The sequence below is a fragment of the Orbicella franksi genome, chromosome 13 (assembly GCF_964199315.1).
Source record: "Orbicella franksi chromosome 13, jaOrbFran1.1, whole genome shotgun sequence".
NCBI lineage: Eukaryota > Metazoa > Cnidaria > Anthozoa > Scleractinia > Merulinidae > Orbicella > Orbicella franksi.
Genome location: NC_138157.1, coordinates 1,893,211 through 1,908,136, shown reverse-complemented (window position 1 = coordinate 1,908,136; position 14,926 = coordinate 1,893,211). Strand labels below are relative to the sequence as shown.

Here is a 14,926-nt window from a genome sequence, read left to right as displayed (position 1 = left end):
TTCTTTGTAAAATAATAAGAGAGTGTGGAGAGGGGGGGGGGGGGGGCAGGGTGAATGAACAGGCCATGTTGGGAGGAGGGCACTACTCATGCCAGGTCTGAGTCATTTTTTCTCCTGACTTGTTTTCTCTACCTTATCTCCAGTTTATGACAACAAACTTTACAATTTTTTGTTTCAAAAAGAAAAGTAATGTGAAATCCATTTATGAAGAAAAAGTGCAACATTTTATTTTGTATGCTGAAATTTAAATTTCACGCTTATAATAATATACAATAAATTACAATCATAATGACTTTTATAACTACAAATTCATACCCTTGACACTCTCTACTTTGGTTTGTTATATTTTAGAGCTTTGTAAATTTATGCAGTACTTCCCCTAGAAAAGCATTTCCCAAATAAAGTAATGACATTTGCCATTTTAACTTAATATCTAATTCATTGTTTTTCCATAGATATAATGCCAGTTTCATATGTCTTACCTCGCAGAAAACAAAAATTCTGGAGACCTACAACTTTCTCTGACAGCAATTGTGTTTATGATAATAATTTGCCAGTACCCATTTATACTCCTGGGTAGAAAGAGGCAGTATCTTGATCAAGAACACACTGCAGTGACTCCAGCCAGGGCTGAATGTTAAAACTCGGCTTCCTTGATAGAACTGAGCTTGTAGAAATTTGATATTTATTTGGTAGTAGTTAAAGTAATATGAGTTATTTCGGCCTCTGACCATAATCTCATTGGCATGCCCCAGAAATAAACTCCACTAGACACATAGACATAACCTCCAGACTTGTGCTGGTACAATCCTGCAAAGTACGGTTCTCGCACAAGATGCCACAGATGTATGGGAAACAACTGTCCACCATGGGTGTGGCCAGTTAGAACAAGATCAACACTGTAGTCATCCAGAGCCATCTTTCCAGCTTTTGGCTGGTGAGCAAGGAGAACTGTTGGAGTGTTGCTGTCAACTCCTGCCAGTGCCTTGCTAAAATCACTTCCATGATCTGATCTGAAAACACAACAATATTGAGTCTTGCATGAGCTAGATAACTGCACTTCGCCCAGGTGTCATTTTTGGGAGGTGAAGTCTGCATACGAGCCAAATGGCCCATCAGGCTGAAGGCTCATCCTGGTTTCTGTAGCATGAAGCGACTAGGTAACTGTCCAGCTACTTGGCCAACACGCAGGATGGATTCTAGTCCATCTCATGTTTACCCCCAGCATTAAGTTTGCAAGCACCCATTGATACACCTGGGTGGAGAGAGGCACTATGAGAGTTGAGTGTCTTGCACAAGAACACAATACAATGTCCCCGGCCTAGGCTTGAACCCGGACTGCTCGATCTGGAGACCAGCGCACTAACCATGAGGCCACAGCGCCTCCCACAGCAAATTTTTTTCAGCCAATCTGAAGCAATTTAACAATGACTTAAAACACCCATGCAAAGAAAGTAAACACCTGCACATAGGAAGCTATGATTTTGGGGTTCAGGCTGATCAAGTTCTAAATTACCGCGTACTTGGTGAGAAATCAGCCTGAAAATGTTCTATAAACGTTCTTCTAAAAAATTGTTTCAGAAATACTATACATTATACATTACTAGAGGTTTAATTAACTTACAATGTTTTATTACTTACACTAAAAAATAAATTTCAAATGAAAAGTAAATATTAAATACTACTTCTATTTTGACTGCTTTCTTTCTGCATCCTCATTCTTTTTATATGAGAGCATGTTTTATTTATCAGGCTGAATTGGATCTTGTATAGTTATGCTGCATTATTGGCCAAATTTCAGCCTGAAATGCCAGTCGTCTCCCGCCCTCAGCATAATAGGCCCTTTGCAGCTGCAGTCACATGAGCAAATTTTTCCTAAAAAATTCTCTATTACAGGCTATAACTAAGAATGCCAGAAATAGAAAGAGCGTAATAATTATTATTGAAAATACCAAAATGGCCAAGTTTGAGGCCCATGGCATTAAAGATTAACTTTATACAACAGTTTGAATTTTCAGAAAATTTAGAGGATTTGTACAGAAAATGTTGTTGGAGAGCAAGGCCTTGCTCTGCAACAACTTTTTCCATACAAGTTTTCTTACTTTTTTCAAATTTAGACTGTCATAAAATCTCTTTAAAGACAGGGGCCTCAAACTAAGCCATTTTGCTATTTTCTACATGCTTTTTTTGTTAAGTTATAGCCCATAATTTTATGAAAAGTAGGTCACGTGATGGCTTAGCTGCAAAGGGCCTATCGCCATGCAAAAGGCTGAGGGCAGGAGATGACTGTCATTTCAGGCAAAAGCCATTCCAGATCTCCACCTGGTTTTAATAAAAAAAATGTTTGAATGACTTACCTGAGAAATCTAGCCTCTACATCATCTACACCAGCCAGGCAAAGTTTTGCATGAGGTTTGTTTGGATATGTTAACATTACATGAGCATTATGGAGTGGAGTCACACCAAGATATTCCAACTCTTTAAGCCATCCATCAACATCACCAGTATAATACTCATGGTTCCCTGGATGGAAGCAAATCATGGCAATTTAAATGGAAAAATTAATTAATATGTTAAAACAGGTGGTTCTCCTCAGCCATGTGCAGCTATGATTAAAATGACATGCAGAAAATACTTATGTACAGTAATTATGTGACAACACTTGACACAACCAATTAAACGAACATGTACCAAAACCAGAATACTACAACAGCCTAGAACACTATCAGTATAAAATACCAATCACTAACTAGCAATTCTGGTGAGAGCACAACTACAGCACCTAACTAAAGGTAGAGTGCATGCGGGATATGCTCCCACCTGGGTTTAAGGCCTATCTACCTGTAAACCAAAAAATACATCCAGTTAGGAGGCCCCCCCACCCCACCCCCAGATATAAGCCCCTCTCCCCACCTCTAGCTTTCCTTGTTTTGAATTCATTTTACTAGAGCGCTTTTCACCAAGTCTCATAAAACCAATTTAACCAAACCAATTACTTACCAATTAGAATACTCAGCCAATCTCAAATCATAGTAAAACCAAAGAAATTGTCTAATTGCTTTCGACATTCAATTGAAAACTGCACTATGACGTTTTAAAGCTTATAATAATTAAACACCAGTACATGAAAAACCTATTTTGATCAACACAGCTATAGCTCGTTTCGAAACAGTTTTTAAATCCAGTTAAAGGTCCCCTCAGATACAAGCCCCCTGTTTAAAAAGTTGTATAAGCCCCAGGGCTTATAAGCAGCAGTTTACAGTACTATGGTCCCCTCAATTTTGGGATGGTTGAGGCAGACTGTTATAGACTTGGCATCAGACCAGGGGTGCAGCCAGGATTTTTTTCTAAGGGGGCTGACACACTGTGTCAAAGTGAGGGTAATCACCTGATCGTCATGGCATTTTCGCCACCTGTTGTTGGTGGTTTGCTTAAAAAAGGCTTACAAAAGGGGGGGGGGTCACAAGCATCCCAGGACCCCCCTAGCTACGCCCTTGCATCAGACCGACTTCCGCCATCTCCTCAACTCGCAGCTTGAAGAGATGGCCGAGGTTCAGGCTACATAAGACTGTGTTACACTTAATGTTTCTGGTACCTGTCACAAAGTATACACCATATCTTGCCTTCAGTTTGAGCAATGGTTTAACTGTCTGTCGAAGCTGATACACAGTAGCATCAACCAAATCTCCAGTTACAGCAATGACATCTGCATTTAACTGATTTGTTGTTCTAACTGCTCTTTCGAGCATAGCCTTTCCAACAGTCGGTCCAACATGCAGATCTGGTAGATGCACAATTGTAAATCCATTCAATTCGGGTGAGAGATTTCTCAGTGGAATTACAACCTTTTTCACGACTGGATCTTTGTGACCATTATACAGCGCTAACAACGCCAGTGCGTTGGAGACTATAAAAATTGCGATAATTTGAGACCTTGTGTACTGTGTCCTTGATGTAATTGATCCAGATCGCATATTTAGAACGTTAAGTATCCACATAGCAACATCAAAAATGACAGTTGTTGTAGTCCATACTATCAACAGTCCTAAACTAGTATAAGACACCAAAGAAATCCAGTGCGGCTCCACACCAGAAAATATCATCCCCAGAACGATACTGCCTTGTGCTAAGGTGATAACCGTGGTCAAAAATGCGAAAAGAACCCTGTTTACATTTGAAGGATGGCTTTGCAGTGGAGAACACAGTCTCATCCAAAGATACCTCGCCGAAAAAAACATGATCGATTGTGTTGCCAGCAAACCTTGAATCAGAATTAGTTTATACTTGGTTTTCTCATTTAGGTTCAAGAAAGAGGTTCCCAGGATAGAGACAATATTAATGCTTGCAATCGCCCCAGCAATGACAAGAACTTTGTCAAATTTTGAGTTCCTTCCTGTCGCCATCTTGAGACAGTTTCGATCTCAGGCTTCCAACCGCGCCTCTTGCAGCGTGTGCCAAAAAGGGTGGGCCAGTAGACTAAATGAAGTACATTTATTCATAGTTAGTAGATTAGTTAGCTAGCGCTGTGATTGGCTACCCAAGCGGGCAACATGGGGCTATCTTGCCCGTTCGGGTCTACCCGCCACGTCCCGCAAGAGAAGTTTCCCCGAAGGCCATATAATAAATCCTTTATTGACCAAGCTTGTTCGATCAAGATGGCTGGATATTGGGCTCGATCTTTTTTTGCGCGTTTATGGACCTCGACTCCGTCTCGGTCCATAAACACGCAAAAAAAGAACTTGGCCAATATCCAGCCATCTTGACCTCACACTTGGTCAATAACCCATACATGTCTTACTAGATGTTTCGGTGTGTAGTATCGCTGTGTATTTTTACGAGTTGTGCCGTATTTTGACGAGCCCGTAGGGCGAGTCAAAATACAAACAACAAGTTATCCAACTGCTGTAGTCAATAGATTTATCAATGAAAGAGGGAGAGTGTGACAGTTTTCCGTGCGCGCGCCGACCTGTACGGCAAACAGGTTTTCTACTGTACAAATACGCCAAACAGGTTTTCTACTGTACAATATCGCTGTATAATTGTACTGTTATTTGGACAGTATTCGCTGCGGTTGGATAATAAAAGGAGGTATTTCTATAACCTGCGAAAACATCCCGGCGAGCGAAAACGAATTTGGGGAACGAAGCGAGGGGGCATGTAGACATTCATTTCTATTCTGTAGACGTTCTATTCTCCCCGCCCTGCCCCGGTCGTTTTGCTCTCCGAATTATTCAGTTTCGCGCTTGTTCGCGCTCAGTTTCGCCCTCCACGGTTCGCTTCGCTTGTCGAATTTTTGTTCCGTCTTCGCCGGGAACCTGTTCGCAGGCAAGAATTTCTAAAAGCAGTTGTGTGTTCCGTTTCCGGACTGATTTATTAGTTTAGTGTGTTGGGAAATTTGCGGAGAACTGGCGTCACGAATATGCTGCATAAGAAGATGGCCTCGACTATTCATTACCTAACACCATACAATTTCGTAACAACTCATTTTTGTCACCTTTATTTTGCATTTCTAACTAGAGGGGGCGGATGTGCAAAGACTTCTTTCTGATTGGTTCACTGATTCTCGGTCACCAGCCATTATACCCTATATGGGAGGTGGGCATGGCAAGTTTGGTTTACTTTACAGGGAAAAATTGCTGTAAATACCATATTTGGCACGCTTTCTACCGCGAGAACGTCATGCCGATACCATCCACAAAATGTCACAATTACCTACTACCTTAGAGTTTTGTAAATGCGTAACAAAGGCGACTGGATGAAGAAGAACAGCAGCACTGAAAAACTGACACCATATCGTTCAGTAAGTGAAAACAGAGTCAGATGAAAATAAAGCTTAGCACTCCAGTAAAGTTTGTTATCAGTCAAACAAAGTCAAGGTATTTTTATTTTTAATTTTTAACAGATGGCCTAAGAGCTGCCGGGTTTATGGCCTTGTTAAATACAAAATATGTCGGGGTTCGACTGAGCAGCTTTGCCGCTTTGGCGGGTTTTATAAAATTTTTATTATAAGTGTTTTACTATTCCTATAGAAATTGCTTTACGAGGGAGATGGGCCTGAATTGTTAGCTTCACAAAGCCTAACATTTTAAATATGTGACGTTTCCAACGACACACAGTCCAGTGTCTTGGAAATTATTTCCTAAATTCAACTCAACGTACGTCGAATTTAAAGTTTTTGCTGAGCAAATCGAGTCGCGGTTTCCACTGCTTTCTTGACGCAGCCAATGTTGGGCCCAGATCCCTGCGCAGACACATCTTTTCCGCCACATTTGCCGCCTATCAACTCCGCCACAGACTTCACCCACTCATCTGCCTTTAGACCTTGCTGAATAACTTCCTGTGAAGCAACGACAAAAGGACACTTACTGTGAAATTTCGATATAACAAACAAATCTTCTGAACGCGGCAAATAAAGATCAGTCATTGTATTAAAAACGAAGAGTGCGGACTAGCAGCAGGCTGAGGGTAAAATGCAGAGTGCATACTACAGACTTTGTTAGTATATATCGTGTTATTTCCATAATGGAGTGCTAAACAGGAGGGTTATTCAGGATAATCGATCGGAGTGAAAGTCTGCACTCAGGTTAGCCTGAATAACGCTCCGGTTACCATGAGCGCTCAATGGTGAAACGGTAACATGATTCAGTTAAAAGGTTTGCAGTCTGCATTTTACCCCCTGTCCGCCGTCAGCAATCCACAGTCTGCGTTTAACACTGACCGCAAGAAAAACCGAGCATTACGTTTGCATTTCCTTAGAGAGACAAAAACGAGCATTCTTCGGTTTTTCGCGTTCACCGTTCGCCATTTGGTTTCTACATGAATTCGCTATCTTTTTTTTTCTTGGTATCACTTCGAGGAAACTCAAACAAAATCACCCAAATAACATTATAGCAGGCGTGTAATAAGTTCAAATAACAAACCTTGGGTACTTGGGCCAGGCAAATAATCTTGCAATTTTCTTCGTCAACACTGAACAGAAGAGCTGCAGTTTTAGGAGCCAGGTTCTTGAACTGTTTCAGCGCAGCGTCGAGAATCTTAAATGAGAGAACCAAAAATTACAGGTAGTTAGTCCATGTTAATAAAAACAGATCCATGAGAACAAGGACGGTAATTTTTAACACTAACCTTCTGATTTGAGCCGGCTTCAAATACATCAACAACATAAGATCTGTTGGGATCTGCTTCAATCATAGCCTTGGCTTTGTCCACTGCCTGAAAAAGGAATGTAACCCTTGCTTACTATAATGAACAGTATTCCTTCCCTGAAAACGTTTTCAGCTTCGTAGCGTGGTTTTTACAAGGCAAGTGAATATTGTTTCGGGTAAATCGGGTTTACTTAGTATTTCACTTTATAAAACAATGGTTTTCGGTTTCGGGATAAAAAGAGTTGAAGTAACGATGCGTAAAAACGTGATTAAAAAGGATCTATCATCAATTCCGTTTTGCGTATGGCAGATTGCACGTCGGAAATTTGAGAACGTTGGCACAGGTTTAAAACCCTTTTCCCCTCAACATCCATTCTACTGCTCGTTTTAAATTAGCCTCTTGCATGCTAAATATTTACTCAGATAATAAAGCCAATGAAAAGACGCCACTAACTTTCATTCACTCCCAGTTCTTTGATTCATCAAATAGTTATCTCTCCTTACTTTTAATTTGCCATTGGCCGGGACAATTTGGTTTCAGTCAACACTTTGCATTTCACACCACCAAGTTCTACTTTCTCACAACGCGCCTTCTATATTTTGCCATAAGACAGTTACGAGAAGTTGGAAGAAGATCAGATAACAGGAATAGCTCACCTGCTGCAGCAAGGCAGTCTTCGTTGCTTTGTCAGCATCATCGACAAGTTTCTTAACCGCTTTCAGTTTTGTTCGCATTTCATCTTTACGCCAGGCAGAGATAACGGCAGCGGAAATATCCTAACACAAGCAAAAACAAATCACGGCAACAAGTTCTTTACGCTATGAAAACACACATAGTTTGGGAACTTACATGTGTTCTTCTCTGCTTAAACCTTTTCTATAAAATTGACTGACTGGGAAAATAAGTTTAGTCCAAGCTTTATATTAAAAATAATTGAGAAGCTCTTTCTTCCGAGGCCTCGTCCAAACTACGCCAGAGAAATTTGTTAACAAAACAATCACCGGTCATTTTGGATTTGGGTTTGAGAAAAACTCGGTCAGTGAACTCACATGATTATCGTGACGCCATCGTTTTCGAAAAGCAAAGTTTTCAAAATGTTTTCCGTCCACACTAAAACTAAAAGCCGGCGTTTTCAAATTCCTCCGGTTTGAAGAGCGTCTTCGAAAAGCTCCGTTTTCGTGACGGATTAGTGTGCAAGGTAGGCCCAACCGTGAAAATAAAGATGCGTTTTCAAATTTCCCCGGCGTAGTGTGGACCGGGCCTGAAAGACATTGCGACTGACGAATTTAAGTGCATGTCACTATGCAAAAAGAAAAAAAAAAGACCTGACCTCGCCAATTCTTGATATTTCTTGGGAAGTTTCCTTGATTTTCAAACTTCCCTCCTTCATCTTCTGCTGCACCAAATTCTGAATGTTTTCAACCCGTTCCTCCAGAGCGTTACATTTTTTCTCGGCCTTCAGTGCCTCCGGTCCTGTAAGCGCCACGATCCTTCGGATTCCTTTAGAAATGGCTTCCTCGGACACGAGGACGAATGATTTCATGTGTCCTGTACGCTGCAGATGCCTGGTATGAATGAGTAAAGAAAACAACAAGTTTATTCAATGAAGTCTGTTTGTTTTACCCTCCATTTCTCATCATTCTTTATGATTGGCTCCAGTTCAACATGTACTAACCAATCACAAAGGCTTTGTTTCCTCAACCAATCCGGTGCAAAACTAAGACAATTCGCCATTTGCCTGACGCGTTTTTTTCCCGCGCTTGAATCGTTACAGGCTCTAGATTGAGTTTTAATTGGTTTGTAACAGCGACTTAACCATAATTGAACTAACTAGTGACTTTTACGCAAGAAGGTGAATAAATAACGCAAGTAATCGAGAAACAATGACAAGGTAAAAACTAGTTCACTTACGTTCCCCCGCAGAACTCAACAGAGTATTTGTATCCGGCCTGAGGATCATCTTGCAGGTCATCAAATGAAGCGCCAATCGACAACACACGGACTGGATCAGGGTAAACCTGCACAGAAGAACGCACTCACAATCAGCGTGTCTGTCTGTCCGTCTGCCTGCCTGCCTGTCTGTCAATCGGCGTTAGCCGCACAGCAGTGAACATTCATAATCTGTGAAACCACAGCCTTCACGATACCACGAACATTTAGTTATGACGTTCTAGCTTTAAGGGTCCATTAACCGATCTTTTCGAGCCGTTGCTAGGGAAAATTTATTCTCATATAACCTCGTAATTTTTAGTTACTTCAGAGTTATTTCATGTGTTTTAACTTTTTCATGATCAGTAACACTAGTTATGACGTCATCAGGTCACGCCCATGGTCATGTGACTAATACAGAAAAAATGCAAAGGCTCCCAGGCAAATTACTTTCTCGTGCTTTTTTTCATTGATTTAATATTTTAATTTAAATCCTCATTACGCTATGCATCGATTTTGTTTCATTTCTAAAAGGTCAGAATTTGAAAGCATTTCAAAACATTGAAAAATTCGTAATTTTCTGAAAAAAGCATGATTTCGAAAAAGAAATGCGTAGCTATGTTACCAACGTTGGCTTTAATCGAAATTCGTCGAAAAAGGCTGGATTTAATGAAAAACCGTGTTTCCTTTAGCATTTAAAGAAACCGGAAGAGCGCCCGATATATACTGGAAGTTGCCCTATCAGCGCGTGGGCAATTTACATTACCAGCGCACTTCGGTAAGATCAAACAAAGCCACACGGAGTTAGTTTTTCCCTTTCTATTGCTCTTGTTTTTCTGTCTTTCTCCTATTTTGTCTTTGCTTGTACTTTTTTTACTTTGCATTTTGCGAAACACAGAGAAAAACATCTAAAATGTACGCGAATTTGCAAGGTTTTGAGTTGTTTTTATTTTCCGTGCTCAGGCTGACGTAAGTGATCGGAAGTGAAATTTCACCTCCTTAGCAACGCGCGCGAGCGCGCGCATGAATCGGTTAATGGGCCCTTAACGTGAAAATAATAATTAACTTCTGCATGCACGTTTTCTGTATCAAAGTTCGTATAGTGTCATCTTCTGGGTGAGGGTAGTTCCGATAACAACTGACCGGACGTCATCCTTAGAGTCAAGTCACTTCCGCTCAAGTTGTCGAAACATCAGTCAACAAAAACAGTTTTTAGAACTGCCCTCACCCTTACGATAACAATGTAAGAACTAGTAATACTCCTGGGTTCAAACCATTTACTACGTTCTGTATCATAAGTCCGCCTCTTTATATAAACCTCTCCTTCATCAATCTGTCCCTACCTCTTCAAAAATTGCCCTGAGGCCTTGAATGTCTTTGGCCATCGCTAGAGATGATTCCTTAGCGTACACGTCCATGTTTCTTGACACGATGTCCTGGCTTGTCATTTCCGTGTTCTTGATCTGTTCAGTCGTCATGGCGCCCTGCGGAGAAAAAAAAAACACGAAAAGCGTGAGAAAAGAACTCCAAGAAAGAAATGGGAAAGTAGAGAGAAAACTGAGAAAAGAATGCGAAAGAGAGCAGAACGCACCTTGGCAGTGAAATCAAATCTGAGTCTGTCTGGCGCTACCAATGAGCCTCTCTGATCTGCTTCTCCAAGCTCTTTCCTCAGCGAGAAGTTGAGCACGTGGGTTGCAGTGTGATTGTTCATGGTAAGTCTTCGCCGTTGCTGTTGGGAACAATAATTGTGATAAAAAGTTATTGTTGACCGTCCATTCTCTCAGGCTGTTCAGACTAGGAACCAATGTTAGAATAAAGTCAGAAGTAGTATAGGACGCTTGTGTGGGCAGTAGCCAATCAGAAGGCCGTGCATATCATTAAAAAAGGCTCTCGACCAATCAGAGGGCCGGATTTGCTCATGAATATATTCATGAGTTAGGGGGTTATCAAAATATGCGTCTGCAGTGACGTCACAGGTCAGCAGTCTTTTGCATCCCAGGTCACGTGCGTGCCCAAATAAGGCGATAGACAGGAAATGAGTTTTCAAAGATGATTTTTTATTGATTTTACAGGAAGTAAAAAATTACAATGGTGTGTATCCGTATGGAAACGACATGAAAGTGTTCGTGTCTACGACGCGTTTGTCGAAGACGAGTCCGTAGTGTTTGGTGTGTGTGATGACCTTGAGATGTTTGGTGGCTGGGTTTCTGTAGAAGAAGTTGGGGTTGACGACGGGGATGTTGCGTCGTTCACCGTCCTCGAGAGGTTGTTCGAGTTCGTCGAGTAGATTTTGTTCCATGACGTCATAGTTGAGTTGCCTGTGTCCTCGTACATTGAGGGAGAAGCCTCGGACTTTGCAACAGACTTTGCCTTGGTGGGTTTTGTACCCGTAATTCTTGGGTCCAGCGGAGGTGAAAGTGGTAATGAAGTCGCCGTCGTCGAGCTCGTTGGTCATCTCTCCGAGGTAATCGCCTAGCGGAACATCGGCTTGACCTGGTTTGTGCGAGTAGATGACGGAATCGGTGTCAAAGTAGAGGACTTGTTGTTTTAATTGTTCCAGGTAGCTGTATAATTTGAGCCGAGCCCAGCAGGTGGTGAAAGCGGCGATGAAGATGTTGATTCGTCCGTTGTCGGGTTGATTGTCTTCGAGTTCGGCGTGGACGACCTCTAACGCTTCGTCGTTGGCGATTCTGACTTGTTTTATCTCGTGGAAGGGATTGGAAACGAGGGCAAAGAGGTGCGCTGCGGTGTAGACGACTTCGGTAGTGGGTTTGTGTAGGTTTTCGCCGAACTTGCCCCAGAAAGAGTTGAGCATGAGTTTGGCGGTGGCTTTGCGTCCGGGATTTTTCTGAATCATGTCCGGATCGAGAGCGATGCCTTCTTTCTGGAGGTATTGTTGCACGTACTGTGTCTTGTCTTGGGGGGTGTGACACCAGTTAGGGTAGCCGGCGGATTCCTGTTTGATTTTTAGCCATGTGTTCACGTAATCGGCGAAGAGTCCTGTACGGCGTTGTCTTTCAGGGAAATGGTGGACTTCGTGGATCTTGATGAGTGTGTATCCCATGGCAACGGCTTTCTCGATTTCGGGGGTGCACCAGGTTCCTCGTAGCGTGCGTTGCTCGGCCGTGTGAGAGCATCGATGTGATTTCTCGAGGAGGGGTTTGGTCATTTCGTCTTCCACGCACGATCGGCAGAGTGGGAAGGTGAGTTTTTTCTCGTGCCGAAAAGGTAGAACGGGATGGTAAAGTTCGTGAGGTGGTAGTATGTCCACTTTGGCCATACCGAAGTAGTGATGGATGTCTTGGTCGTCGGGGTTGACGATGACTTGAGGGTGTCCTATGGGGTATTTGCTTCCCTTGTTGACCCAGGGGTAGAGCGACGTCACGTCGATGTACTTGATTTGTTCTCCTTGAGCCACGTCGGCCACGTGATGCAGTTTGACGGCGTTCGTACGTCCTCCGAAGAAAGCGTCTCGGGGTTCGAGCGGTTGGACGATTTCGAACGTGTCTAGAAACTGTCTGATATCAGGGTCGGTTTTGACTTCTAGGGCCCAGTCGCATTCCCACTTGACGCAGAGCTGGTAACCTTGGCGACTGAGAAGGTCGTGTTTGCGGAGTGTGGCCTCGTAGACTTCCTGCATGGTGCGATCGGCGTGATAGATGGGATATCGGTCTCGATGGGTCGGGAAACAGCGAGGACATCCGTGCCATAGACATCCGTGGAATTCGTAGACGGTTCGAGTGGTCGGATCGTATCCGTCCACGAGCTGATTGGCTAGTCGGACTTCGCCGCCGTTTCGCACGGTACGGATACGATCACCTTGGCCCGTGCGTTGCAACGAGTGTTCTTGCCAGGCTAGCCATTTCAGGGCTTCGACGGACTGATTGGATCGGGCGCCGTGCCATCCTCGCGGGGGTCTGGAGGCGATGGTGTTGAGCGGGACGAGTTTCTTGCGCCAGAATCGTTGGCAGGCGGAGGCGATGGTGAGGCATTTCTCCATGGGATCAAAGTCGGCTTTTTGTTTGAATTCTTGCCGGAACTTTTGACAGCCCGCTTTGAGGAGTTTGACGTCCGACTCGCAGTAGGCTTCCATTTCTTCCCTTAGTACGAAATGGTAGTCGTTGTCGACTTTCTCTTGGTACCACTGTTCGAACTCGGCTTTCTTTTTGACGGACATGCCATCGGGATCGTACATGTCTCTCGGAGGCATGGGACCTTCGTACGCTTGATTTTCTAGAGTGTTGAATTTGTGTGGGAAGAATCCTTTACGCAGTTCGGTGATTCCGAAGGTGGCTGGAAAGTTGGCCAGCGGGAACGGGAGAAAGCAGAGGGAATCTTTGAAAGTCAGTCTGTCGGATTTCATGGACAGTATCTTGGTGCCGACGGTGATTTGGTCCGTGACTTCTCGATGGGTGGTGTAACAGTGTTGCAGGATGAACATCCCGTCGTAGCCTTTGAGATTGTGAAAGATGACGATGACGTTCCGATCCTTATTGTCCTGGTCGACGGCGAGGGATTCGAGGAGTTCGAACATGTCGGCGGTGCAGTTGCGTCCGTAGAAGGAGTGGACTGTCTCATCTTCGTCGTTTTCCAGGCAGAGTAGAATGGGGGTCTGATTCCCTTCGGCGTCGGTGATGGCTTCGTAGTCGCAGTACACTTGAAGGGGAGGGTCTTTGTCTACCCAGACGCTCGTGTTTGGATCGTCGGGTCCGGGTTCTTCGAAGGGTCTCCCGTTGACTTTGTCGCGGGGGACACGTATCCTTTCTGGCTCGTCTTCGCCTTCGTGGATGCGTTGGATGTAACAACGGTGCGTCTCCAGATAGACTTGATTTTCACAGATGCGGCATTCGCCCCATCCGCACTTGTGACCACGGGGACGCCCTCCTCGCTTGTTCTTGTGTTTAAGCTCGTAGACGTGACAACACTTCTCACACTTTTTGTAAGTGTTGCAGATGGAGTGTTTGCTGTGACTCTGGACTTGCGAGTGAACGTCGTAGCATCGGTCTCCGAAGAATTGTCTGTGACACGATTGGCAGATCTTGGTGGGTTCGGGAAACTTGCCTGGCGCTAGGGGTCGTTTTTTCTCGATGAAATCGGGGCAGTCTTTTCGTTTGCAGGCGGTGCACCATTGACCGAGGCAGGGATGATGACGAAAGTCGTCGTGATCGTAGCCTCGATTGCATTCGTCGCAGAAGTAGGATTTGCCGATGAATCCCTTGAACGAATTGCATCCGTTGTAGTGATCGTCTTCTTTGATGAGACGAATGATCTTATCTGAGGGTTCGGGTCCCGCGTAGATGATCATGTGGGGTGGGTCGATGGACATGACTTTGATCTGGTAGCCAGGTAACGCTTTTTGAAATTGTTGCAGTTCGTGAATGCCGCAAGGTCCTTCGGGAACGTTGGCTCGACGGTGTAGGTCTTTGGCCAATCGCTCTTGGACAGGACAACCCTGTTTGAGATTGTGGTAATCTTGGTCACGCGAATTCTCGTTCGCGTCTACCCAGGCTTTCATGGTGACGATGGCTCGGGCGCAGCAGAGAGTGTCTTTGTTTCGGATGGTCACGCGCGACCGTTTGACGATTCCCCGCACGGCGGCGCAACTCGGCCTGTATCGTTTTCCGTTCCCGCTGCCTGGACCTGGGGTACGTATGAAAGTGGTTTCCATGGTAAACGTGTCGTCGGGGGTGAATTCTTCGTTGGAGTTGAGTTTGGACGCGAGAGACTGGAGATAAGTGGTTAGTCTTTCACTCCCTTCTTCGAATTCTCGCACGGTGAAGGTGGTGGACTGAAAGGCGTGCGTGAAGGCACGGGACTGCATGGTGAAATGGACCGTGGAGTGAGGTGTCAG

At 44.0% G+C, this 14,926-nt stretch overlaps 2 protein-coding genes across 2 annotated transcripts in view; both read right to left on the bottom strand.

Annotated features, from left to right (window-relative positions):
- Positions 1-44: 44 nt before the first annotated feature.
- On the bottom strand, positions 45-4,483 carry LOC145465374 (transmembrane protein with metallophosphoesterase domain-like). Its single transcript, XM_081449155.1, has 3 exons — positions 3,596-4,483; positions 2,358-2,523; positions 45-1,013 (listed from the first exon to the last, which is right to left on the bottom strand). The coding sequence occupies exons 1-3, from the start codon at positions 4,401-4,403 to the stop codon at positions 686-688; spliced, it is 1,302 nt and encodes a 433-aa protein (XP_081305281.1). The 5' UTR covers positions 4,404-4,483; the 3' UTR covers positions 45-685.
- A 991-nt stretch (positions 4,484-5,474) lies between these two features.
- Positions 5,475-14,926, bottom strand: part of LOC145465367 (alanine--tRNA ligase, cytoplasmic-like) — a 39,742-nt gene continuing 30,290 nt past the window's right edge. The window contains exons 13-20 of the mRNA XM_081449147.1: positions 10,667-10,804; positions 10,419-10,559; positions 9,058-9,164; positions 8,477-8,711; positions 7,803-7,922; positions 7,126-7,212; positions 6,921-7,034; positions 5,475-6,337 (exon numbers count right to left, since the gene is read on the bottom strand). Of these exons, the coding sequence (XP_081305273.1) occupies positions 6,167-6,337; positions 6,921-7,034; positions 7,126-7,212; positions 7,803-7,922; positions 8,477-8,711; positions 9,058-9,164; positions 10,419-10,559; positions 10,667-10,804 (1,113 nt within the window). The 3' untranslated portion in view covers positions 5,475-6,166. The remainder of the gene's footprint in view (positions 6,338-6,920; positions 7,035-7,125; positions 7,213-7,802; positions 7,923-8,476; positions 8,712-9,057; positions 9,165-10,418; positions 10,560-10,666; positions 10,805-14,926) is intronic.